The sequence below is a fragment of the Arvicola amphibius genome, chromosome 3 (genome assembly GCF_903992535.2).
Source record: "Arvicola amphibius chromosome 3, mArvAmp1.2, whole genome shotgun sequence".
NCBI lineage: Eukaryota > Metazoa > Chordata > Mammalia > Rodentia > Cricetidae > Arvicola > Arvicola amphibius.
Window position 1 is genome coordinate 83,421,750 of NC_052049.1, and position 25,092 is coordinate 83,446,841.

The window sequence follows — 25,092 nt, forward strand, 5'->3', positions numbered from 1 at the left end:
GAAGATGAGTGTGCTGTGTAACTCAGCAGTAGGGCACTCTCCTCACATGACCTTGGTTTATTCTGGCCTCACAGAGGAAAAGGGAGTGAAAAAAGTAATCAAAAAGAACCCCAAACCTCATTCCGAGCATCCAGATGCCCTCCATTAACCCCACGGAACCACTGCGCTGTCAACAATGACTTTATTGAGCATCTACAGGGTGCAGAGCATCGTACATAGCTTGATGTGGCCAAACCCTCTGCAATGGTGTCCTTCATTCCCCATCCTGCAGCTTTTCTTCCTGTGCTCCAGGGAGAAGGGCAAACATCCTCAGCATGGTGCTTGTTGTGATAGGTCACAGCATGGACTGTACCACCTGTTTTCCCCACCATCCTGGAAACTCCTTGTGGATGGAGCTTTTCCCGCCTCTGCAACCTTGATAACCGAATACACGTTTGCAAGGTGGCTGGGTGAATGAAGACCAAGGATCCTTCCATTTCCGAGTTTGCATTGGGTGGAGAAGGCACAAAAGGCAGAGGGTGCATCCGAGAACATGGCTGGCACAGACCAGAAGTTCAGCTCCGTGAGTGAGAGTCAGCCACCATCCCCCAAGGGCCCGAGAACAGAATGAAGCCACAGCCAAAACTCCAAACTGAAGGCAGGGCTCAGCCTCCTAAACTCCCACCCCATGACCCCACGTAACCTACTGGGAATGGACCAGCAGCCCAGTGACCTGGAGGACTTCAGAGCCACGTGCAGCTGGTTCCAGTGACTCCCAGGCACTAACAACAAGAAACTCCAGAATGAAGGGTCTCAGTTCTCTAACCTGAAGGATATATGTTTGTATTATTATCTTTTCCCATATTTAAAAAAAAGCCACACAAAAATAAATAACCAGACATCTGAATATGGGGAGGGGGCAGTCCCACTGGTTCCCTGAAGGGGGCTCAGATGCCATGGGTGCCCCGCTAGGGCCTCTCAGAATGCAAATATTCACTAAAAGGGAAAGGGGGCCACATGAGATGCAGTCTCGCGTGGATTCCTGGCATTCCATTAACCTGCCAAATTCAACTGATGATGCAGAGCCTGGAGTCTTTGGCAGGTGATAAAATCCTACTTACACTCAGGGGGCACACCTGTGTGATGGGGCATCTTAGCTCGTCACAACCTGCTTCCAGCCGACCCTGCAAACAAAACCAAGTCTACAGTCTCCTTGTGCCTCTGAGACCTAAAAAAAAGCAATGAGGGTTTATCCAGATTGCTTCTCTGGCAACTTCTGAGAGTCCCTTTTTTGTCCCATCAGTGCCAACTCAAGCCCTAGCACTCCCATTTACACAGAGAAAACTCCTGGCAAATGCTGCTCTGAGTCTTTCAACAGTGGGCATCTACCCAAGCGAGGTCCGTGGTCCAGACTCCAGATTATGGTTGCATGGAAGTTTGCAGGCTGCTAGTCCTCTCTGGAGTGACTCAAATCATCTGCAAAACTTGGTTCTTGCTACACTCAGGTTCTCATATGCCACTGCTCCCTGGGGACAGCTGATATATTGTTCCCTTTTTGTTTTCTTTCTAGACTCCTAGTCCTTACAACTTACTTCCCGCCAGCCGGTAAATCCCCCAGTTAAGTCCACACTCGGCCCTTTTCTTCTTCACAGCAATTCTCTAGAACACTCAGAAAAATACTGGACAATCCATTCCCACTGTGGGAATGCTTGGTTCCCAAAAAGCAGGTTTGTTTCCCTTTGTTATAATTTTTAGTGCAAGATTTAAAATTACAAGTGATTGATCAAATCGGGAATAAGCTCTCAAATTTAGCTAGCATTAATGGAGGGCTTATATTTTTTAGTATAGTGTATCAAATACACTATAAAAATAGTGGTCTAAGAGACAATGATTTTTAAATATGTACATACAACATAGTTTTGCCCGAGATGGCCAGAGTATTTTTCATCTGTCTATTACCTAGATAGTTTTAACAATCATTCCAGGAGAGAAGTCAGGGTGCTTTATGGTATCGAAGTTTCATAGTATTAGATTAACATGCAAATCTTTGTGTTTAACATTGTCAACCAGATATTTAATATAAGTCGATGAAGCCTCCTGAAGAAGCCCGCAGATACAGCGCCTACTTACTGCCGTCTCCTTTCCATTCTACACCTGGAGAGACCTGACTTAGCCTAATCAGGGTTGTATTCAAATTTTATTATGCCACATTTGGCATAAGAATTGTGATTTAGCAGAACTCAACTCTGGGAGGAAATGAAAATCAAACAAGCCCTCGAGGTCAAGTAAAGGTCAAACTCGCAGCAGAGGTTGCGACTGTAGGGAGGAGTTTCAGCGGAGCACTCACTGGCACAGCGCCAGGGTTGGTTGGGTCGGGGAGGAATAGAAGGAGATGCAAAGAGACTGGACAACAGTGTTTGGATCATTTGCCTTAAATCTCTAAGAGCATTTGGAGGCACAAGAGTCTTTCTCCACTGCTCATAACGTTTAATGCCATATTCTCCCCGCTTGTGTTTAGTTTCCTAACAAGCCTGGGTCGGCCCAGGTGTTGAACTGCATCAGAGCACAGGGCTGAAGTTAACACGTTCAGGGAACGCTTGCATGGATAACTGCAGTGGGCAGTGGACCATGACTCCGAGCCTACCCGGAACATGGCTCTTAGATCAAGTTTAAATTGTGCCAAACTCCTTTGCAGAAAAAGACAACCCATCCCCCCAGGTGAACATCAACACCATAGATGACAGAACAGAAACCTGCTGTAAAAACAGACCACTGTAGTTCCCTATTGAAAAACAATGAAATTTACCAGAACGGACACTAGGATGTGTTTGAGTTATAAAACTCCCCAGAATTGTCAAAAGTAACCTTGTAGCCAACCCGCTTGAAGATACTAAAAACAACCTGAAACAGGCCACCCATGGTGCCAAAAGCAGTGCCAAAGAGGAGGGAGAGAACACCACCCAGGCCCACAGCAATGTCCCTGCACACGACAGGAATGGCTCCCATGGTGTACACAGGGAAACTGGCTACATCCACAAGCACTCGGAGTGGGATGCTCAGAGCTCGGCAGACAGTCTTCAGCAGACAGCAGAGGATCCGCAGAAGGGCCCTGATGACTTTGGCCACGACCTTGAGCACTTTCCAGGGAATGCCCACCAATTCTTGTCCAATGGTCACGAGATAGGACACAGTGGCTGCACCCAGACGGTACAAACAACTCTCAATGCCATTGATCACCTGCTTGGCCACAAACCAAAGGAGATGAAGTACATTCCTTAAGACTGTTATCACAAGGTAATAAATTAACGTGGAAAAGTTGATGAATGGGGGTCAAAGGAAACCAAGAACTTTCCCCAGAAAGCTGCCTCCTCCCTCTGGTGCTTCTGGGGAGGGCAGGGCAGACCTCTGGCTTTGGACACTGGCAAGGGGACTCGTGCTCTCTTGAGACTGCAGAGACCGCTCCTCATCTTGGACTTGGTTGACCACTTCCAGAATCTTCTTCATCTTCTCTGTGTCTTGCTCCATCTCCCCACAGTTGTCCCGGAACAGCTGAGGTTTTTGAGGAAGCAGCTTCTCAAGGTCTCTCACCATAATATCTTCTATGATATCACTAGCCTGGGTGTGCTTGGTGAAGCCCATGGCCCAGCCTCCTCCAGGGACGTCACAGCAGGCTGCTAGCCAGACGAATTCTGGGATAGTCACTCTGCCCTTAACTCTGTAGTCTGAGGGGACAGCACCTGTGATGATGTACAGGTCTTTGCCATCACCACAGTGTGGGATCAAGGCTCGGTCCATAAGGCTGTCAAGATTCATGTGCCACCGTTCCCGGAAAGACTGGGTCATTGGAACTGAATTTGTGAGTGGGAATGTGGGCATCTTGAGGTCACTGCTAAGGAGGAATGGGTACAGCTGTCCAATTTCATAGTCGGAGTCGAGATAGTCTGCATTCAAGGCCTGCTTGCTTCCCAGATTGTTCACAGCGGTGACAGCATCAGCCTCTTCAATTACCTCCTCAAGGGTGCTGTCGGGGTCATCAATCTGAAAGAAGAACACAGTGCTGAGATGGGTCCCTGCTCACAGCACCTGAGCCACTTGCCGAAGCTCCAGGGAGATCCTACCCTCTGCCGTGTCTAACCCTTGTGTTCTCGCTTATGACATGGTTCTTACACACACACACACACACACACACACTTCATTCTCGTATCCCTCCGTGCTGGTATTTGAAGTCATCCTCAAACAGGATACATCCTGCTCATGTTCTTCCTTGCTTTACCTTACACAGTCATGACTTTTCTCAATGCATGCAGGCACACATGGGGAGGTATGCACAAGCATTCACATGCATGGTGGCATTGGGAGAACAATCTTCCTTAAAGAGCCATTTGCCTTTAAAGAAAAGTTATTCACTTACAAAGAATTCGGTTTCATTGTGGCATTTTTCAAACAAAATTTGGTTTTGTTGTTTCTTGGGTTTTGTTGGTTGGTTGGTTTGGTTTTTAAAAACTTAAACAAAACAATTGATCGTATGTTATGTGTTTGTGGGGAAGGTTATGTTGCAGGTTGTGTGTGCAGATGTACGAAGGCCAGAAGAGGGCATCGGATCTCCCATCAGACTCTTAGAGCTGAATTTACAGGGAGCTATAAGCTGCCCATTATAGGGCTCTCGGGAAGAGAAGCAAGTGCTCTAACCACTGAGTGACCCCTCCAGTAAACCTTGTTTTGTTTTGAGTCACGGCTTCTCATTAACCTGGAGTTCACTGATCAAACTAGGCTGACTGGCCATTGAGCCGCTGGAATTTGCTTGTCCCATCTCCCTTGCTCTGGGCCCCTCAGCTCAGGCTGTCACACCTGGTATCTTTAATATGGGCTTGGGGATCAAATTCGGGTCCTTGTGCTCATTCTGAATGCACTGTTCTGGCTCAACCATATCCCCAGACATGACTTTTCTTTCTTTTTTTTTTCATTTGCTGAGATTGAGCCCAAAAGACCAAGCATGGATCCTTTCAACCCCTATTCTGTGTTATTCTTTTTTAATTTCTTCCACTTTTAGGTTAACTGATCTTTCAAGTAATCACTCCACAAAGCTTAATATGTTTAACAAGCCAATCAATATATGTGTTATATATCAATTACAAAGATGCTTTTGTAGTTCAACAGGATAATATATACACACATAGATGCCTATACACACATACAGATAGATGACAAATAGATACAAAGATACATGATAGATAATACATAGATAGATAGACAACAGTCACTTTGCTAATCCAAAGGACAAAAGAATGCTGGATTAAGGAATACATTTTTCTTTCCCAAATTAGACTGTGCTTTTGATGGAGGACCCAGCCCAAGGTCTTGTGGACTTTCTGCTTACCTTTAGGTCCAGAGAATATCATAGTGACAGTGCTTATAACAACGAGGGCTTGAACAAAAATTGAAAATGTAAAGTAAATGATAATATATCCATTAAACATCTCAAACCCTTTAAAAAGCGCTTGCAGCTCTTGGAGTTTGTGGCGTGGAAGCACGCGCTGTGATATTGAAAGCAAAGGAAAAGTGTGTCAGAGGTCAGGCTAGAGAGACGGCTGCTCTGCAGAGATTTAGCACCCGGCACCCACGTGTTGTGTTTGCTCAGTCCATCTGTAACTCCAGTTTCAGGGGATCCCATGCCTTCTTCTGGACTCTGAGTGTACCAGGCATGCACGTGGTACACATAGATACATGCAGAAAAACACTCTTACACACAAAATAAAAATAAATTTTAAAAAGTTTTAATTTTGCTTTAAAGCACAAAACTACCCACTCTAAAAAATATCCAAAACACTTTGGAACAAAGCATGTGTCCTCAGCCCCAGTTGTTTGATTCCTGGAGAGTTGACAGTTCCTTATATCAACCTTACCCACGAATCAAAACAAATCTCTCCTTGCTAACTGACACCCTAATATTGGAGTCGACCTCCTAAAACCACCCCTCAAACCTCTAGTACAGTCAAGGCTAGGGGTCTTTGTTGCCTTCCCATCTAGGTCAAGCTGATGTGTGTTTGGCCAGCTCTGCTGTGGCCTTTCACAGCGTGGCCTTCAGATGTGTGTGTACGCACGGGGCAACTGATGGCGAGGACCAGTCAGGCTGGCAAGAAGCAGGCAGGTCTGATGGAGCCTCCTAGAGCTCTCTGTAGGCTGACACTACCACGTCACTCCATCCTCCCCCAGCCTAAGAAGCAATGCACCTAGATGTTCCCCCCACCCACCCCATCACTGGTAGGAGGAAGATAAGGAGCTCATTCATTTTGCAAGGCCTTTGTCTCCATTTGCTTACAGCTGAAAGATACACCCCAGGAAACAGTAGCTTCGCTGCTGAATCAGGAGATCAAGACACAGCCAAGCCAGGCTCTCTGGGGCCGGGTGGAAGGCCACAGGCTTTAAGATGCCTTCCTGTACTCATTCTCTAGGGTGTCCCATCTGCACTGACGCTGCTGCCATAACTTTAGCTTAAGGGGAAGTCTGGAGATGACTCCTGGTTACCCCCCGTTGACCAGAGCAAAGACAGCATGCTGGTGTCTTCATGCAAGACGCAGGCCTAGGACATGCCCAGAGAAGTGGGCTTCTTGATGGTGAAGGAGAAAGAGGCTAAACAGAGGGAGAGGAGGATGAAGAGCAGAGAGGTGCAGGGACATAAACATCCTGGTACTGGGGAGAAAACCAGGACTGGCCTGACTCACTTGCAAACTGCAAGCTGCCCTGCCTCCTCCCTGCCACAATCACAGGGCTCCACAGAGGACACTGCATGCAGTGCCTCTGCTTTTGTTCTGGCTACACAGGGGTCACTGCTCCCCACAATTCCAGGGGCTTTGCAGAGCTGGTTAATTTAACGTTTCTTGGGTTTCCATGCATTTTATCCTTTCAATGAATCCATCATTTCAGAAGAAAACAAGAAGCTTTATCTATGAAGGATACACGATCTCCTCAAAGGGGTGCAGAGCCCATAAAGCTGTACTGTTTATCTAGGGTACGCTGGTCCTATGGGGTCTCTTTCTTGTGTCATCCACTGTGTGCTTCAGACTGTCAGGGGCCTGATGGGCTGTGACTTTGATTGGAAGGTTTGCTGTCTTTGTGCTTTACTGACCGCACTTCCCAGGTAGGTGAAGAGCAGACCCTGACAGTGACGCTGAGGTGGTTGGGAAGGCCGGGGACCAGCCCCATGCTGGTATCCAGGATCCTCCGCCCTGGCCTTCCCTAGGCAGTGTTAATCTATGTTCTGTGTCTTCAGATGGCAGAGAACACCCTCTCTCTCCTCTGCTATCTTCGGAGCCCTTATCTATCACCACTCCACTCTCATGGGCTCCATATTTCTGCCTGTGGCCTGATTGCCAGACAGATACAATGTTTCACACAGAAGCAGAAAGCATGGCCACTCTGCGCAAACACTGACTGCACAGCGCTGGATAGAAATAGGATCTGAGCTATCAATTAAACACTTTAAATATAGACTTTTGTAAAGGACTGTGAGTATAGTTTAGAGATAGGGAAACTGAGGTACAGAAAGATGAGGGAGGTTTTCTGTCAGCTGACTGTCGGCAGCAAGGGTAGGCTTTGAATTGGGATCGGCCTTTCATTCAGTAAAGCCTGTCCTCAACCTACAGTCCCACCCGCCATCTCTTGGATTCAATACACACAGCTGCATTCTTTTCTCCATCAGAGAGAAGGAAAAAAGCCACACAGTCCCCCTTCTGTGTGTCATGGGATGCGTGAAGAACTTTCAGACTGCAAAGAAAGATAAACACCCGAGCCCACGGTGCTGCGGATCCTAAATGAAGAGAGAAGGCAAAGAATTCCTGCACCAGGTCTTCGCACCTCTTCCTCTGTCCATGTAAGGAAGTACACATTCTTGTCAGCACAGACAGGGAACAACGGGCTAGAGCAGCCTCCATCTTGCTGGTTCCCACAGAAACTGGCCAGGAGGATCAGTCCACTGGAAGCTGTTGCGTCAGCACAGCATCTGGCTGCTCCCTTTTGCTCTGTGTGCCCATGGAGGTGGTCCAGAATGCCAGGCATCCATGCAAAGCAAAGTTTCTGAACTAAGGTAAAAAACGCAGCCAATAGCCTCCTCCACTCTTGCACCATGGTGATATTAAACGGTAAAGGACCCCGAGTTACCGAGGTAACCGAGATAAATCTTATGGGACCTCACCTTCCTGAGGAGCCTGTTTCCAGTGGACAGAGCCTCAGATTCGGTGGAAGGATAAGAGGCTGGAAACTCAAGAAAGGTTGAAACGACAGATTCCTCTGTGGTATACCCTGGAGTTGCTGGAACGAGACACGCTTCCAAAAAGACCAAGAACACTTTTGTGCTCTGTGTTTGAGACTCATCACATCCCAAGTGTGTGAGACCTTGTGGACCACACTTGACCTGTGCCACCAAGAATGGGCACATACTTCATGTTGGGACTTCGTCCGATTCCTGGTGCCTGTCCTTCATGAGCACAACTTGCACGCGGATCATTCATGACCATGCTAGCCACCTGCCACCACCACGAGCTCTAACTGCAGCACCGCCTACTATCTACTGTGGTTAGAATGTGAAACGTCTGACAGCTCACGTGTCTGAACACTTGGTTCCCAGCCGGTGTCACCATTTGGGGAGGTCATGGAACCTTTGGGATGTAGAGTCTCATGGAGGAAGTGGATAAGTGGGGTGGGTCATGGACTTTATAGCCAGCCTCATCTCTGTATCCTCACTGGCCCATATACTATGAACAAATTCTCGCACTGCAGCTGAGACACTCCTGTGCCTCACTTTCCCCAACACCACGAACTGTACCTCCAAACTAAAACTAAAATAAACCCTTCTACCCTCAGCTGCCTCTTGTCTGGCTGCTCACACGCAGTGGTGTGGAAAGCGTCTGATTTCCTACTTTAACACTGAAGAGACAGATCTCACTTCTCACACCAGTTCCCACTAAGACAAGGCTACAGAAGGGCCGTCTCACTCTGTGCCAGCAATAGTACGCCATACGCCAGACAGAACAGAGCCGAGCATGCTCTTCCCGCCTGAATGGCCCAAGTGCTCACCACCGTCGGCTTGGTTTGTCTGGCCACGGCCTCAGAACAATATACTACTATATTCAAATTAATGTGGATGCTACTATCCAAAATTAAACAGAAAAGAAACCACTAGAGAAACCTCCCAAGGTTTTTTTTTTTCTAATCCAGTATTAAACTGCAGCTAAATAAATAAATGGCAAAGATTTTTTTCAAACATGTAGAGCGCTTCATGGAGACCGAAGCTAGACATGGGCCCAGAGCCTGTCCTTCCTTCCTGTCGGCCTCTTTCCCACATTTTACATCTCCCCTCTCCATCTGGGGCAGAGCTAGCCTCCGGTCCATGGCTCTCCTGCAGCTCTGTCTAGCTTATAGTCAATATATTTTACTTTCTTCCTAGAAGTTGTTTCAAGCCTACCCTCCACCAGAGACTTGAGCTCTCTTTAATAACACACTTGTTTTACAGTGTCCTCAAAGATGTCCTGATTTCATTTGGGTGTTTTGGTTGGTTTATTTACTTGTTTATTTTTACATGTGTGCTGGCGGTGGAACCTAGGTCCTTGTGCTGACAGGCTACGTGCTTGCCACTGAACGATTCCTGCAGCCCCTAGTCTGTTTGTTTCTGCTAATTGACTTTAGATGGTAGGTAAACCCAAGAATCGACGGATGGGTGGGTCTACGAACCCAGTGGGTTCGTGGTAAGCAGTGGAATCAACATAGTCGCCTTTGCCAGGACCCCACAGACTTCACTGACCCTGGATTAGCTTTGCGATGATTTCCTCAGTTTAAGGTGTCTCATGGAGAAAGGAGAACAAAGAAGTTGCTGGAAAGGAAGGGGGCTGGCTCTAGGCTGCTCCCTCAGGGGTCTGCTCCTAGGTCTCTCCCAACCTCCTGGGCGATTCCTCGCACAGCCTCACCTTGGCACCTCCAGTCTTGCTGGATTTAGCAGGACAGCAGCCCTCTCTCAGCTCTTCGTTGTTCCTGGAGAGCCCTGTCTGCTTCCAGGTCACCAGAGCGTAGACCTTCCTCTCCTGTCCCCAGCATGTTGAAGCCCAGCCCCAGTGCCACCAGTGGCTTCCTGTGCATCACTTTCTCCACCTTTAACATATTTTTGACACCTAAGAACTTCTTTTTTGGGGGGCTAAAATATGAATTTAAATTTTTTAAAATTACACATTTTATGCAAAGTTTATATGTGTTTTCAGTAGGAGAAGTCCATGCTGGCCTTTGTCTCTTCCTATTTTGCTGGGCTTCCAACATCCCCAAATGTATCTGAGCTGGGTGTGAAGGGTCACACCTTTAATCCCAGCACTCAGAGGCAGAGGCAGGCGGATCTCTGAGTTCAAGGCTAGTCTAGTCTACAAAATGATTTCTACGACAGTCAGAGCTACATAAAGAGACCCTGTATAAAAGCAGTGAGAAGTATCTGCTTGGCTTAAAGCTCTCTTCTCAGACCAGACTCCTCGGCAGTCTGGAATGAGTATGAGCTCCTTCTCTGAAGGTGTGGAGGGACAAAGGTGGAAACCTACCAGTTCTAATTTGCTTTCTGTTGCTGTCACAAACACTGTGGCCTAAAGCAACTTGGGGGAAAAAAAGACTGATTTAATCCAACATTGCCAAGTCTCAGCTTGTCCTGGACAGAAGTCAGGGCAGGAATATAAGGCAGGAGCCGAGACAGAAACCAGGGAGAAAGGCTGTTTACTAATTCCAGCTCTGGACTGCTCTAGATTCCTCTATAGCCCAGGGATGATGCCGCCTACAGTGGGCTGGGCCTTCCTGTCAAGACAACCCCACAGACATGCCTAGGCCAACCTATCTAGGCAGTTCCTCAAATGAGGTTTCTCCTCTCAGATGACTGGGGCTAAGGAGGACACCATCATCAACAGAAGGGTATGGGAACTACAGACCTTTCCCAAGTCACACTGGGCAGTTTTGGAAACACGTTTGTTTTTCTGCTAATTCTTTTGCATTAACTGTTACTCAAAATTAAAAATAGTTCAGACTGATTCAAACATTCTTAATATATTCTCTGACCTGCTGTCACCTGAAGGGCAGACGTATTTTCCACCTCTACAGAGAGTTTAATGATCTGCTTACTGCAAGTGCAGTAAATAAACGACAGCATAGCTCCCCGAAGACAAAGCGAGACCTGTGACATAAGAGAGAGTTTCCAGGTTACACCCACCCCTGACTCGCCCCAGGTTTACTCTGGGGAGCGAACATACAAACCTCCCTGGCTAATCTGCCTCCCACTGACCTTACCCCTCTGGACTGCTGGTGTAATTTGATGCCGTGCCTGTATTTAATGGAATGTTTTTCCCTAAAATCGACATGTTAAAAAGGTTTTAGAAGAAGCTGTCTCCATTTTACTAGTCTCCTGCCTCATAACCGTATAATACATTCCTTTTCAAATTTAGTACAAGAGAAAAGAACGCTTCTCTCAGCAAGCAGGAGTCTTCCCTTAACAGATAGCAAAAGCTGTTTAAACCTGTGGTACGTCTTCTTTGTTTCAGGATTAAATAGTATACCAATTCGTGATATATTCATGCTAGAAAAACAAAGGGTGGGAGAAAGATGGCATCAGGGCTGCATTGTGTGTAAGCCACTGTAGAAGGGACATTATAGCCATGACTCACTGACCTGTAAGAGTGTTATAGACGATTCTAAGAGCTCTACACGTAGTAAATCAAGAAGTCCCTCACCTAAATCACAGCCACGTGTTACTTTTATCATCTTTTGATGGAAAGATCTGAGGTGTTGGTGAGAGAGTAGATTGTCCAAGACTGACAGCACAGTTGATATGTGTGTGTGTAGGGGGGGGAATCAGGGTGCGACCTTGGGAAGGCCCGCCCCAGAATGGAAGTTCCCACTCTCTACTTTCTAAGCCTCCAAATAGTCGTCCCTGTGGGAGGTCAGATCTATTTAAGGAGAGGAGATGCAGATGCTTGCAGCCTTAAGAGAGTTCAGAGAAAACAGAGCCGCACAGTTTGTAACAGATGCTAGACATGAGGGAGAAAGACAGAGAGTAATCAAGAAGGAAAGGCATGAATGCAGGAAGATTGTTTTGTTTTATTTTTAGATGAAACAAAATATAAAGTGGGAGTTGGGAGACATAGGACCACAAATCAGTGAAACCAAAGGTCAACAAAGACTTAGTACAATTTCCTGACTAAGAGTTGGGGGCAAAAACAAGCAGCCTGGGAACTGAATTCTGAGGAAAAAGTACAAAACTTATTAGAAGGAGGGGACAGGACTCAAGAATCTGGGGAACACGGATGCTGCCATTCTCTCCCCAGCACTCTGAGGTAGGCACGGTGATCGCTGGGAAGACTGAAACCCTGAGAGTGGCAGGTACAGAGTCATTCAATCGGAATGTGGACAAGCCAAGGTCCAAGCCCAGTTTACCCAGCTCCAATGCTCCCAATGGCATGCCAGGAGCGGCTCCAAACCTTTCGGGCAAGGAAGGAAATTCTGAGAGACACAGTGCAAACTCTGTAAAGACAAGGGGTAAGATTCACTGGAAGGCAGAGACAGAGCTGGAAGAAGAATCGGTCACCAAGTGTCATGTCCAAAGCATGTTCCACAGTGTGGAAGCAGGAGGATGGGGGCGGGGGACAAGGGCCACAGTGACTGGAGATCAGTCCTGAGGGCTCAGGAATGACGACAGTGGGGGAAAGATGTGGAATACAGGTGAGAGGGGCTATGGACGCTGACTTCAGTCTGAGTACCCTGTAAGTCAAGGCAGGAAGGGTGTCATCAAATGGTAGTAGGATGAGGGTTTCCTGAAGGGGCAGGCGAAGGTGGACTTCTGCCCCAGAACAAGCGGGATTGGGAGGTTAGAGCCACCTTGGGTCTCATCTTAGGGCTGGTCCTGAACAGCCAGAGAGCAACGAGCAAGGAACATTGAGTTTATATAGCCTAGATGCTAAGAATCAGTAGGCTTCAAAATTCATGCAAACCTCTAGGGCCGGAGCCATGCAGAGCTAGCACACAGAGTTGGTCACTCAGGGGGTCAGGGAATGGGGAGCTGCCCACTGGTAGGGTGAGCCTTAGGAGCACACGGCAGAGCCGTGGGGCTTGAATCGATGACAGTGCTCTCTAGCCAGCTCTACTCCTGTATTTTTCTGCTCATCTTACAGATGGGCCCATGCTGCCTTTGCATGGCTCGGAGATAAAGCACGTATAAAGATCTCTGGGAAGCCAGGTATCCCAGCTAAGCCTTTCCAAACCAGCCAAGGGACTGAGCCAGGAGACAAAAAAATGAGAGCAGTTGTTAAAGCCAGAAGACGGTGACACTCTGTACCCAAATGGACAGGGGACTGTGCAGAGTGCTAGGGGTCGCTAAAAGAGGGAAGGGTGACAGCTTTTAATGTGTTACTAGGATCAGCTTCAAAGAACATGGACAGTGCATACACATGCATATTTACACACTCACACTGCACACACATGCACACACACATATGAGCACATTCCTCTGCCCCGTACACATGGGTACATGCACATACATGTACACCAGGGTATTTGAAAGTCAAAAAGAAAGTCAGAGAGGGGAGCTCAGATTTGGCTCCTGCGCATGGGGCCTGGCATTTTTACATTCTGGTGGTCTGGTCTACTGTCTAACTTTTGTCTTCCTACGTCACCATGAAAAGTCTTTCTGCACAGCATCCAGGGGGGCAGGGGATTATGTGGTACTGAGGGAACAAAAGGAATGTGATGGAGGAGTGTCTATGTGTTACTTTCATTACTAATAAAGAAAACTGCCTGGGCCCTTTAAGAGAACAGAAAATTAGGTAGGCGGAGTAGACAGAACAGAATTGTGGGAACAAGGAAGCAGACTTGGGGAGACGCTTCAGGCATTCGCCATATGCAGTCACCATGCTTCTCCTCTCCGAGATGGACTCAGGTTAAGATCTCTCCTGGTAAGCCACACCTCATGGTGCTACACAAACTAAATATGGGTTAAGGAAGATATGAGAATTAGCCAATAAGAGGCTGAAACTATGGGCCAGGCAGTGTTTAAAAGAATACAGTTTCCGTGTAATTATTTCGGGTGTAAAGCTAGCCGGCGGCCGGGTGGCGGGTGGCGGGAACAGCCCGCCGCTCCTTCTACAGGAATGAAGAACCGAGAGGGTGGTCTGAGGAGCCAGCCCAGGCTGAGAAGAAGCTCTCCTGAGAGGAGGGAGGATCAGGGGCCGATGTGGATGGCCCCTGGGGGATGTGGCAGTCAGCATCGCCACCGCCACATCCAGAGCATGGAGAACTTCAGGTCATTGACGTGGTGAAGAAAGGCTGTGCTCAGGTGGCAGAGGCAAGCATGGTCCACTGTGATGGAAGCTGGCCTGCGTGGCGGCAGAGATGGGGCATACAATACGAGGCTGGGCAGCTTTAGATTCATTTACTGCAAATATAAAGAAGCTGTGTCTGGCGATGAACACAACAAAAAAATAAGCACAAAAATACCCCCAAACAAACAAGAAAAACAACCTTCTGGAAAGAGTTTCTGTGTCTAGAGAGACTGATGGACAAATTGTAATTTCTTTTACTGTGGAAAGATTGGATTTTTTTAGGTTCAGAGGCCAATTACTTTATCTTGGACTTGTGCTAGCCTCCTAAAACAGCCATTCCTTGTCCCACTCTGTATCTGAACTAATGTCTCATGATAATAAATAAAAACCTCTTAGAAGATATTATAGTAGCAGAACACTAGCTTCCACCAATCAAAGAACTAAACGTGTCACCAGACAGCATCTTGGATCTGGAGAAAAGCTTCCTTCATCTTGATGCACCTGCCTCTTTGGTGGACCCAGCAATTATTTTAAACTTGTCTTGATTTATGACTTTTTTTGTTCTCTGGAACTGTAAACCCTGTGAGAATGCTCGATGATGGAGCATGGAATTTTGGGTAACCTAAAATCTGTGTTCTCAGGCCATGATCACTCAGAATGTCTCCAGAATAAACTATCTTTTATTCCCTTTAAGATGAGAGCTGTGAGCCAGGCATGGTGGCGCCATGCCTTTAGTTCTAGCACTTGGGAGGCAGAGGCAGGCGGATCTCTGAATTCAAAGCCAGCCAGGTCTACAGAGAGTTCCAGGACAGGCAGAGCTACACAGAGAAACCCGGTCTTGAAAATCCATTAAAAAATATAGAGAGGGTGAGAGAGAGAGAGAGAGCACTGTGGTTCTTGCAGTGACGCCAGCCGCTGGGCTGAATCTGCCTGTCCTACTGAACTGAAGGGTCCAGGCTTGTGCCTGTCTCTGCTCGACACGTGGCACAGCAGCCTACATAGGATACATCCAGGATTCATCGCAACGTGTAAAAGACGCTGGAGAGAGAACAGACTGTCCCTTCTTATTGCTGCCTCACAAACTTCCACAAGGAAAACGCAGTGATGATGAACAGTCATCAAAGTGGTTATTAAACTTGGCAGTGGTTGCCATGGCCAGGGTGGAGTTTCCTTCCCCGGAGAATTTTAAGCCACGACTAGATAAGCACTCACGGGGATGAGTCAGTCAGCTGGGAGATGGCCCAGTGAGCATCAGTTGAACTGGAGCCAGAGCCTTCCTACGACTTTTTTTATTTTATTTTTTTAGAAGATTTAAATAATAGAACAGGCTGAATGGTGAGTGTTCTGAATTTGCTTCTGCAGAGGATGATGTATGATGTATACACACACACAAACACACACACATACACACACACACACACACAGAGAGAGAGAGAGAGAGAGAGAGAGAGCGAGAGCCCATTGTCATTGGGATAAAGTCCCTCTTTACCAGAAAAGGTAAGAACCTTGAGGTAGACCAGTCAGATGATCTTATCAGGGCTGTCTAGAGCAGAAAGCCCCCCTGTGATCACACACTCTAGTGTGTGTCCCTCAAAACCTCTCACCATGGACAACAAGGAGCTACAACAATAACAAAAACAACAACAAAACCCAAAATCAACAACAAAGGAGATCCAGGGAGACACAATAGCAGTTTTAGGACACAGGGGGCGGGACAGACAGGAACTGTCTAGCTCTCAGAAAAAAAAGAAAGTACTGACCCACCCATAAAGAAATGAGCCCAACTCCCTATTAGGCAATCTGCAGTTTCGTATCCCCTGAGGACAGAAGCAAGCTGTGGAGGAATTAGAAGGATGCTAACGTTCTTTCTTTGGCTTTTTTTAGACCTCTGGGTCTACAAAACTGCAGAGGTCTCCATTCCTGTGCTGAGTGGTGAGTGTCTGGCTGCAAGGGTCCCTGGCCTGCTTCCTAGTGATTCACCTTCCTCTGGCTCCCAGGCCACAACACGCACCTGCATGCTCTGGCTGCCAACACCCCAGCCAGGCTGGGCACACCCCATGGACTAAGTGCTGCCTGACCTGCAGGCGTGCAAGGTTCTCACCACTGACTTAGAAGTGGGTGGGGGAAGCAGTCCCTTCCACTTCTGACTTTTTCTTTAAAAAGAAATCAAAGTAAAAGGAGAAATTAAAATAGAACACACCAATTCCAAGTTGGCAGGAAGTATTAAAAAGGAAGCCCCAAGAGGAGACTGGCACCAGGCAAGCAGCTCTCTGGGGACTACTCTGGCTGCCCCTGCTCTTACTGAGGTTCCCATTCGACCTCCTGGGAACTAGAGAGCTGGATTCTTCTTCGGCCTTTCCAGGTTGCAGAACCCTGTCAGGTTACAAACCCAGTTGTCTTGGTTTCCTTCCCATGACGGTCTCTTTTCCACTAGGCAACTGTTTCCTTTGCAGAGCGACTGCGTTTGGCACTCACGTGTGGCACTGAACCCAGAGTATCAGCTAGAAGGGAAGATCCCATTTCCGACTTTCCACCTTTGAATTCAGACACTGAAATCTCAGGACGGACTGCACATCAAATACCAGTCGCAAAGAAGGTTCCTCGAGCCTTGCCCAGGCCTGCTAAGCAGGATGATGCAGGGAGGGCAGAGAAGCCCTCCTTACAGATGCCTTTAAGCTGGCCAGCTGATTCAGTGCAGTTCCGCACTGGGTCGCTATCAAGCAGTCTCAATTCGATTTACGTGTTGTTGTCTCTGGTGGAATTAAGCCCTGCCTCACAGCCACCAAACGAAACCAGTGGCGCCTGCTTAAGTCATTAGTTCCGAAAATTCAGTTTATATCTCAAACGTATCGGTCCTTGCTAAAAGGCAGAATTTCTGTGTCCAATCCACGGAGCCCTCTGTGGAAGAAGAGAACCTGATACCCCAAAGTTCTCCTAACTGTCACATGCATGTTGTGACATGCACACCATGGCAGGTACATGCCAACACGCACACCCACCCAATATACACACAAGCACACACAGAAGGAGGGTGGAAACAAGGTTAAGGATTGCAATCATCTGATTTCTAGAAGTTTCCTGGTCCTGGTTCCTTTGAGACTTGAGTAGTTTGTATCTTTCCCGGTGTCTGTGAGTCTACTAGTGTGTTCTCATGCCACGCCCACACACCCACATCTGACCAAAAGTAGATAAGTCTACGGCTCTTACATCAGTCGGGCTAACTACGGGGGCTCCTCTCACTGTGAGAACCCAGTAGCTCAGGACCGATAAAGGACAGGGACCTTGTAGACAATGTAAACTTCCAGATGCCAGGATCAAAACTGGGAAAAGTTTAGAGATAAGTTGCATTAGTCCTTTCAACTGGGAGATCAGAGGGGCAGCTCCGGGGACAGCAGCAAGGAGTCTGGTCAATAGAACTACACCCGAGGGATGCCGCTGTCAACTCTGTCACGAGCCACTCACATCTCAAACTGGGAAAGTTTATATGGAAGGCATCTCCATATAAGATTATTATTATTATTATGCAGAGCCCAAACCAGTAAGACCTTGCCTAAGATATATGAAGCTCTGGCTTCCACCCTAGCACAGAAACAAAGGAAAGGGGCATGGGATGGAAACAGAAACCGAGAAGAAACATGGACATCTACCTTGCAGGCTGAGCAACTTTGACAATGGTGACTCTCTCTCCTCTTCTATAAGACAAAGGGCAGTAATTCTCTTTGCAGAAGCACGGGAAAGGGAAAGAGGGTGGAGCTATTTCTTGTCCCTGTGTGAGAGGTATGTTTGTGACGACCGTGTGAGAGGCATGTTTGTGATGACCGTGTGAAAGGCATGTTTGTGATGACCATGTGAGAGCCATGTTTGTGACGACTGTGTGACAGGCATCATAGAAATTTGTTTGCTAAAATGGAGAGTATAAAATGGTGCATGCATCTTTAGGTGAGATAGAAATTTCTGGACTGTTTACATACACATATCTACACATGCACAATCTATGATGATTGGTTATCTCTGAGAAATGGGATCCATTTCTTTGGAATACTCAAAATAAAATAAATCTCAAAGTAAAATTTGATCATGAGCATATGTTACTTTTGTATACACTGAAAAAATATAAATAGTATAAATAACAACTACAGTGATCACCCCAGCAAAAGGCTTCACTGAAATCACTTTCGGATCCACCTATGGCTGCTGGGCCATACAGGAATTGGGATGGCACAACTTTCAAACACCACAACCACTCAGTCCACACGTGCTAAGTGCTCAGCATTTGTTGACATTTGGTGACATTTGTTATTCATCTGTGCTAGACCAAGCACTGTGCTAGACCAGGCACTGGGAATCCACATCCCATGAGCCAATGCCATCCTCCACACTTTCATCAATAGGGTCATCACGTGTAGCTGTTTTGTTAAAATACAAATAGTCGAATAATTGCAGCAGAGACATCTGACCCACACCACCTAAGCTATTCCTCATTTGGCCATCACAGAAGAAGGCTGCTACCCCAGTGTTAGGCAATGCAATCCAGTGAGTAGCAACCACAGCCCTGGCCTGCCTCAATGGGCCTTGGAGTTGAGTCATGCGGTACTCAGTCATAGATATAGCTATGTGGTTATAATACACGGACAACGGCATGTGTGTGGGTGACATTATTTTTGATGTGGTGGTGTGAATGAGAATGGTCCCATAGGCACATATGTTTGAGCGTTTTTCCCCAGTTGGTGGAACTGTTTGGGAAGGATTAGGAGCTGTGGTCTTGTTGGAGGACATGTGTCACTTGGTGCTCTGGAGTTTTGAAATACTCATGCCATTCCCAGTGTGCTCTCTCTCTGGCCCCTGCTTGTGGATGAAGATGTAAGCATTCAACCACTGCTCCAGCCCCTTTCATCACACCTTCAACCCACTGTCATGGACTCTAGCCTTCTGGAGTCATAAGCCAAATTAAACTCTTTCATTTATAAGCTGCCTTATATGAGGTTTCATCCCAGGAATAGAAACCCTAACTAAGACACACAGGCAGTTGGCCTAGTTGGGGATATTACAGAAAGCCAAAAGCAATACATAAGGATTGCACTGTGTGCCAAAGCCGTGTGGTGGGACAGAAGATGGACATTGAAATAATCATCAGAATGAAGGCCCAGTCTCCAACACTGAAGGCATGGTAAGGCATGGGAGCAAAGATAAGGTGGGAGGAGAGCAGTGGCGGGCCAAACAACTCTCCTGGCTGTGATAAGGAGCTATGTCTTTATCAAAGAGAAATGGGGCATCCTGAGGAAAGAGGTAAATGTTCTCTGAGAATTTCTCTAGCTTCAGGGCAGTGCACAGGAAGGCCACAGTGGAGCCAGGAAGGATGAACTGACCTTAGCCATTGGGGGCTGAGTTGCAAATTTTAAAGGTTAGGGGCATGAACCTCAGATGGCAAACGTCACCAAGGTGAAGTTGATGCAGTTCAGGCACAGAAAGAAAAGCCACCAGCTATCTCAAACTGTCCTCATCCCTGAAATAGGTAGATCTGATGCTAGGTTTCCAGGACAACAGACACAGCCGAGAAATCCAAGGATGGGGACAAAACAGGTTGATGGCTCAAAAGCTGGTCTTCCTTGTCCCATGCTGCTACTTGCCTTGACCCAATGGTGGCTACTCACTCTTTCAGGAATGCACACAGAGCTGCAATGGCGATCTTTAACTGACAATCTCGTATCACCTGGAAAGGGTATCAGTGGGGATGAACTGTGCATGTCTATGGAACACTGTCTTAATTAATTAATTAATGTAGAAAGGCCCAGGCCACTGTAGATGGCACTATTCCCTAGACAGGAGGTGGGGAAATAAAGCTGAGGACACGCGATCAGGCAAGCAAACATAAACGTACTCACTTCTCTCTGCTCTTGACGATGGATGTGCCATGACTAGCTGTCTCAAGTTTCTACCTTGATTTCTACATAATGATGACCTATGACCTGGGATTGTGAGCTTAAATTAACCTCTTTCTCCCCTAAATTGCTTTTTTATTGTGAACCAGACAGAGGCCATTTCCTTAGAGGGCCCTGTCCAGTCACACGTACTGATCCATCCAATCAGCAATCACATTTGTTTCTATTCCTCTCCTTTATAATGGATGTTAAGATGATGTCAAGCAGGGTTCCTGGAGACCCCACTGCCCCCTCAAAAATCCACAGGACAGCACACTGGCCAAGCTGTGATGAAGTCTGGACAAAGGATGGAGAAGGACTCTCAGAAAGGTGAAAGTCTGCTTCCCACAGTCATAAAAGGCATTCTGCTCATTGGCAGAGGTGGGATGCCCTGAGCTGAGCCCAACTCAACTGCGAGACAGATAGAAGCCATCACAAGGGGACAAAAGACAATAAGACCCCAACCCTTAACCTGCCACCTGCTAAAAGCACGCATTTGACACTTTCAACAGAGAACCTCTGGCGAGGCACAAAGTCAGTGTATTTACTGCCCGGAAGCCCTTTCTGACTAAACTAAGTTAAAACTCGGGCCCTGCCCTGCCAAACAACAAAGACAAGAGAAAATGGTGGTGGGAAGCCCAGTGCCTCCTCTTTCTCTGCTTGGCCTCAGTTGACAATTGACAACGAAAAGACTACCACTAGCTTTGGCACTGGAAATTCCCCAACGGGCTCGTGTTCTGAACGTCTTCCCCCAATGGAAAGCAGTATTTTTGAAGGCTCTGGACATTTAGGAGGTGGGCCTCGCTGGTAGAAGCAGCCCACTGGGGGCTGTGAAGGTTCCAGCTCTGTACCTAGGCACAGCCATGCTGGTCTTGGTCCCTGACTGTGTGGATTCATGTCTATAGCTCGGTGCTCCAACCAGAAGTCATACAGCCCTCCACCATGCCTTGGCCACGACAGTGGACTGAAGTCTCCCGAAACCATGAAACAAAACAAACTCCTCCTGCCTTAAGTTATCTTTGTCAGGTATGTGTTTTACTTTGGTTGCCTGGGTTACTCAACAGGAACCAGAAGCCTGCTCTGCTAAAAACCAAACTCTAGCACCTAGGCATCTCGTGGATGACTGAGAATGACTAAAGCTCTGGCCCTGACTTCATATCGTGTCTTCCCCTTTGCTGCCTTACCCTCCGAGTCACGGAGACAAACTGATAACTTGAAACTGTTTTCTCTGAGACTATAGGCATGATTAATTTGGCCCAATGCCGCCGGGCAGGTGAGTGTGTCTGATCCTCTTCCTTGTACTTTCTTGCCTGCTTAAGCACTCAGCCTTATAAAGTCCAAACTGAAGCACAGGACCAAGACCTTAGGGGAAAGAATGATGCCAGCAGCAAGAGCAAGTCTCGGTTCCTAGATGATGTCATCAGCCATGAGCCCACTAAGCACAAAACCAGAATGTTTATGCAGAGGAAGGAAACACCACTGAAAGCTATGCCCTTGACTGAGGAAGAGTCACCAAACGTCAGCCTTCCCACCTCATCACACAAAAGCCAGCCACCCCTTCTGTTAAGTCAGGCAGCCCAGTGGTGCCCCTCATTCTCAAGCTTAACTGCCCACTAGAGCTTTGCCTGTCTTCTATGCATGCGTGGCTCTGTCTCCTTTCTGTTCCTTTCATTCAGTGAGAAGGTGCTCTCCTGTATCACTTCTTTCGGTCCCTGAAGTGTGCTTGCTTTATTACTGACTTAGCTAGGCTCCTGTGGCTTTACTTCCCTGAAAAGCTAGGCTTCCTGAAGAGAAAACCTTTGAAGGAAAACCGTGAAGGTGTCTCGCATTTGGAATGTTCAAAGCTAAGCCTCAAATGCACATGCACACACACACACACACACACACACACACACACACACGAGAGAGAGAGAGAGAGAGAGAGAGAGAGAAAGAGAGAGAGAGAGAGAGAGAGAGAGAGAGAGAGAGAGAGAGAATTTTATTGAGGCATGACCGACATACCAAGAAGCAAACATGTGTAATGTGTACCAGTTTGAGGTGTTTTGGTACATGTGACCACTTTTGCAAGATGCAAAGGTGGCAGGCATATCTAACACCTTTCAAGGTTTCTCTGTGTCAGTGTGTTTTCACTGGAATGCATGCATATGCATGTGTGTGTGTGGAGTAGGAGAGCCTACCCTCTTTTAATCATTAGTGTTAATTATAAACTTGACAAAATATAGAATCTCTCCGGAGACGTGCCTCTGAGAATTGTCTGTGGAAGACTATCTTGATTGTGCTAAGGTGGGAAGACATGCCCATTGTGGGCAGTACCATTCCCTACGCAGGGAGTCTCAGGATGTGTAAGAGTGGAGACGGCCAGCTGGACACTGGCACACGTGGATCAGTTCAGTGCACTCTGTCCTTGTGAGTGACGTGGCCAGCTGCTTCAAGCTCTTGACACCTTAACTTCCCTGTAATGATGGACTGTGGCCCGGGATTTTAAACCAAATAAACTCTTTGTCACTTACAGCTTTTGGCAACGTGTTCTACTAACAACGCTTTCGGTGTGGTGAACAGCATCACCAAATGTAAGTGCACACTGTGCAGACGTCTAGCAGATATCATCCAGTGTCACTAGGCAGCACTCACAAGGCAGCTCCATGGCTCTCACCTCTAGTAGCCACTATAGTGTTCTTGCCCTTCCAAGCAACACCAGTTCTGATCTGTTCCCAAACTGGCTCTTCCAGGGCTGTTCTCCCATTCACAGGACTTCTGCGGCATCACCCGCAACTCCACCCATCCTCTCACCCCGCAGATCCCTAGTCCTTTCTTCAAAATGCATTGAGAACCAGAGTCATGCCATAAGGGCCCCAAACACTGACCAAGCCATCGCTGTATCTTTCTGAAGGACGCTCCTAACTAATCTCCGTGTCTGTAGCTGAGTCCACACACCTGTTCTGGCAGCACCAGAACCATTCTAAATGTGAGTTGGATCATGGTGTCAGCCTCTGCTTTCAATTTCACACCGTGGAAAATCCACTCTTTCCAAAAAACCCACCGGGACCTGAGTGATCCAGCATTTCCACTCGTTCCCTACTCTGCTTCCCACCGCCATGCTGGCCTCTTGCTTCCTCCTCGTACAAAGACCACACCTACCAGAGGGCCTTTGCACTTACAGCTGTTTGCCAGGAAGGTTCTTGCCCTAGATATCTGCTCCAGTGGCTTCTTCCCTCCCTTCAGACTTGTACCCATTACATTCTTAATGATGTCATTGTAAGAAAACCCTCTCAAATCTCACCTTTCCTTGATAGGTTAATTTATTTTCCTCCTTAGCGCTTAGAACTAGCGTCACGCAATGTTTCTTTCACGGATTCGTTTTACTCGTCTGCACTCTCTGTCGGGTACCTGGCCGTAAGACAGGCAATGCTGTCTATTTGGTTCACCGATCTCTTAACAATGAAGCATAGCTGATGCTCACTGAACTCTGTAGCCCTAAGCTTGGTGACAGCGCTGTGTGTCTATCCTAACAGAGGGCAATCACAGCTCAGGACAATCTGAAATTAAAGCAGAAGTTAACTAAAACATGGTATTTGATTTAACTTATATTTTTAAATAATGCCTTCAGAATGACTCCTTTGGGGTAGGCTACACTTCTGTCCGGTACACAGTCAATAAATCACAACAGGAGTGTTGAGTGGACCTTCCACACACGGTTCAGTGCAAAAATCAGTTTCTTCTTCCCATCCCTCCTTCCTTTTTTGTTTTATTTCTTCAGACAGGGCCTCATGGAGCCCAGGCTGGTCATAAGTTCACCATGTAGTGCAGGATGACCTTGTATAAGGTTGATGCTCTTGCCTCCACCTCCTGACAGCTAGGATTACAGGCAAGCACCACCATGCCCAGCTATTTCTTTCCTTTCTGTGAACAAATAGACACAGAGTCAAGAGACCTATGCTGAGTATTGGGGATGGAAAGGAAGGTAACTGCACAATAGCTAGGAATTGCATCTCGAGTGCGAGAAATTCCAGTTCCCCTGGACTGCGGTACTTCTCACAGAGAGAAGGTGCCCCAGAAGAGCTGCACTGCCTTGCTTTAGCAGTTCAAAGGGGAGGAGTTAGAAGCCCAGAGATGAAAAGGCTATGTCTCAAGGAAAGCTCCATCCAATCACCAGGAGCTAAAAGCTAAGTTATGAGCAATATGAAGCTGTGATTTTAAGAGCCATGCATTTGTGGCAAAGCACAAGCTGACCAAAGAACTGGTTCAATTCAATAAAACAGCGTATCTAGTCAGCTTGGACTCTGGAGAAATCTTTAATTTTTTTAATTGAAAAAAATTCATACAATATATTCTGATCACATTTTTCCCATTCCCAAACTTTTCCGAGATTTTTCTCACCTACACAACCTACTCAACTCCACATTTTATTTCTTTCTCTTAAAAAAAAAAGCCAATATGGGGAGGGGCATGTGCATGCCATCCGGCATGTGTGGAGGTCAGAGGGTGAGCGTGTGGAATCTTCCACCATGTGGGTTCCAAGGACCAAGCTCAGGCCTGCAGGCATGCCAGCAGGTGCCCTTACCTGCTGAACCATCTTGTCAGTTCAGCTGGAAACTCATCTAGAAAATGGCATGAGAGACAAGAAATAGAGCTAAAGGGTTTGGATGTTCAGCACCAAAGAGGGTGCAGGCAGCCTAGGCTGAAAGACCTTGGATAAGTTAATTAGTCACTTTAAACGTGAGCTGCTTAAACTATAAAACATGGGTCACCAGGTCTAGAGATATTACATGATTTAAAAAAAACAGTTTGATGGTGAAGTTCTTTGCCAGAAGTAAGGGCCCTAGTATGTAGAGGTACCACTATGTAGCTGTGTTCCCGAGGGAAAGCAA

General features: G+C 47.1%; 1 protein-coding gene across 1 annotated transcript in view; it reads right to left on the reverse strand.

Moving 5' to 3' along the window:
* Positions 1-1,994: 1,994 nt before the first annotated feature.
* Positions 1,995-25,092, reverse strand: part of Endod1 (endonuclease domain containing 1) — a 28,547-nt gene continuing 5,449 nt past the window's right edge. The window contains 1 exon segment of the mRNA XM_038322598.1: positions 1,995-4,017. Within this exon segment, the coding sequence (XP_038178526.1) occupies positions 2,797-4,017 (1,221 nt within the window). The 3' untranslated portion in view covers positions 1,995-2,796.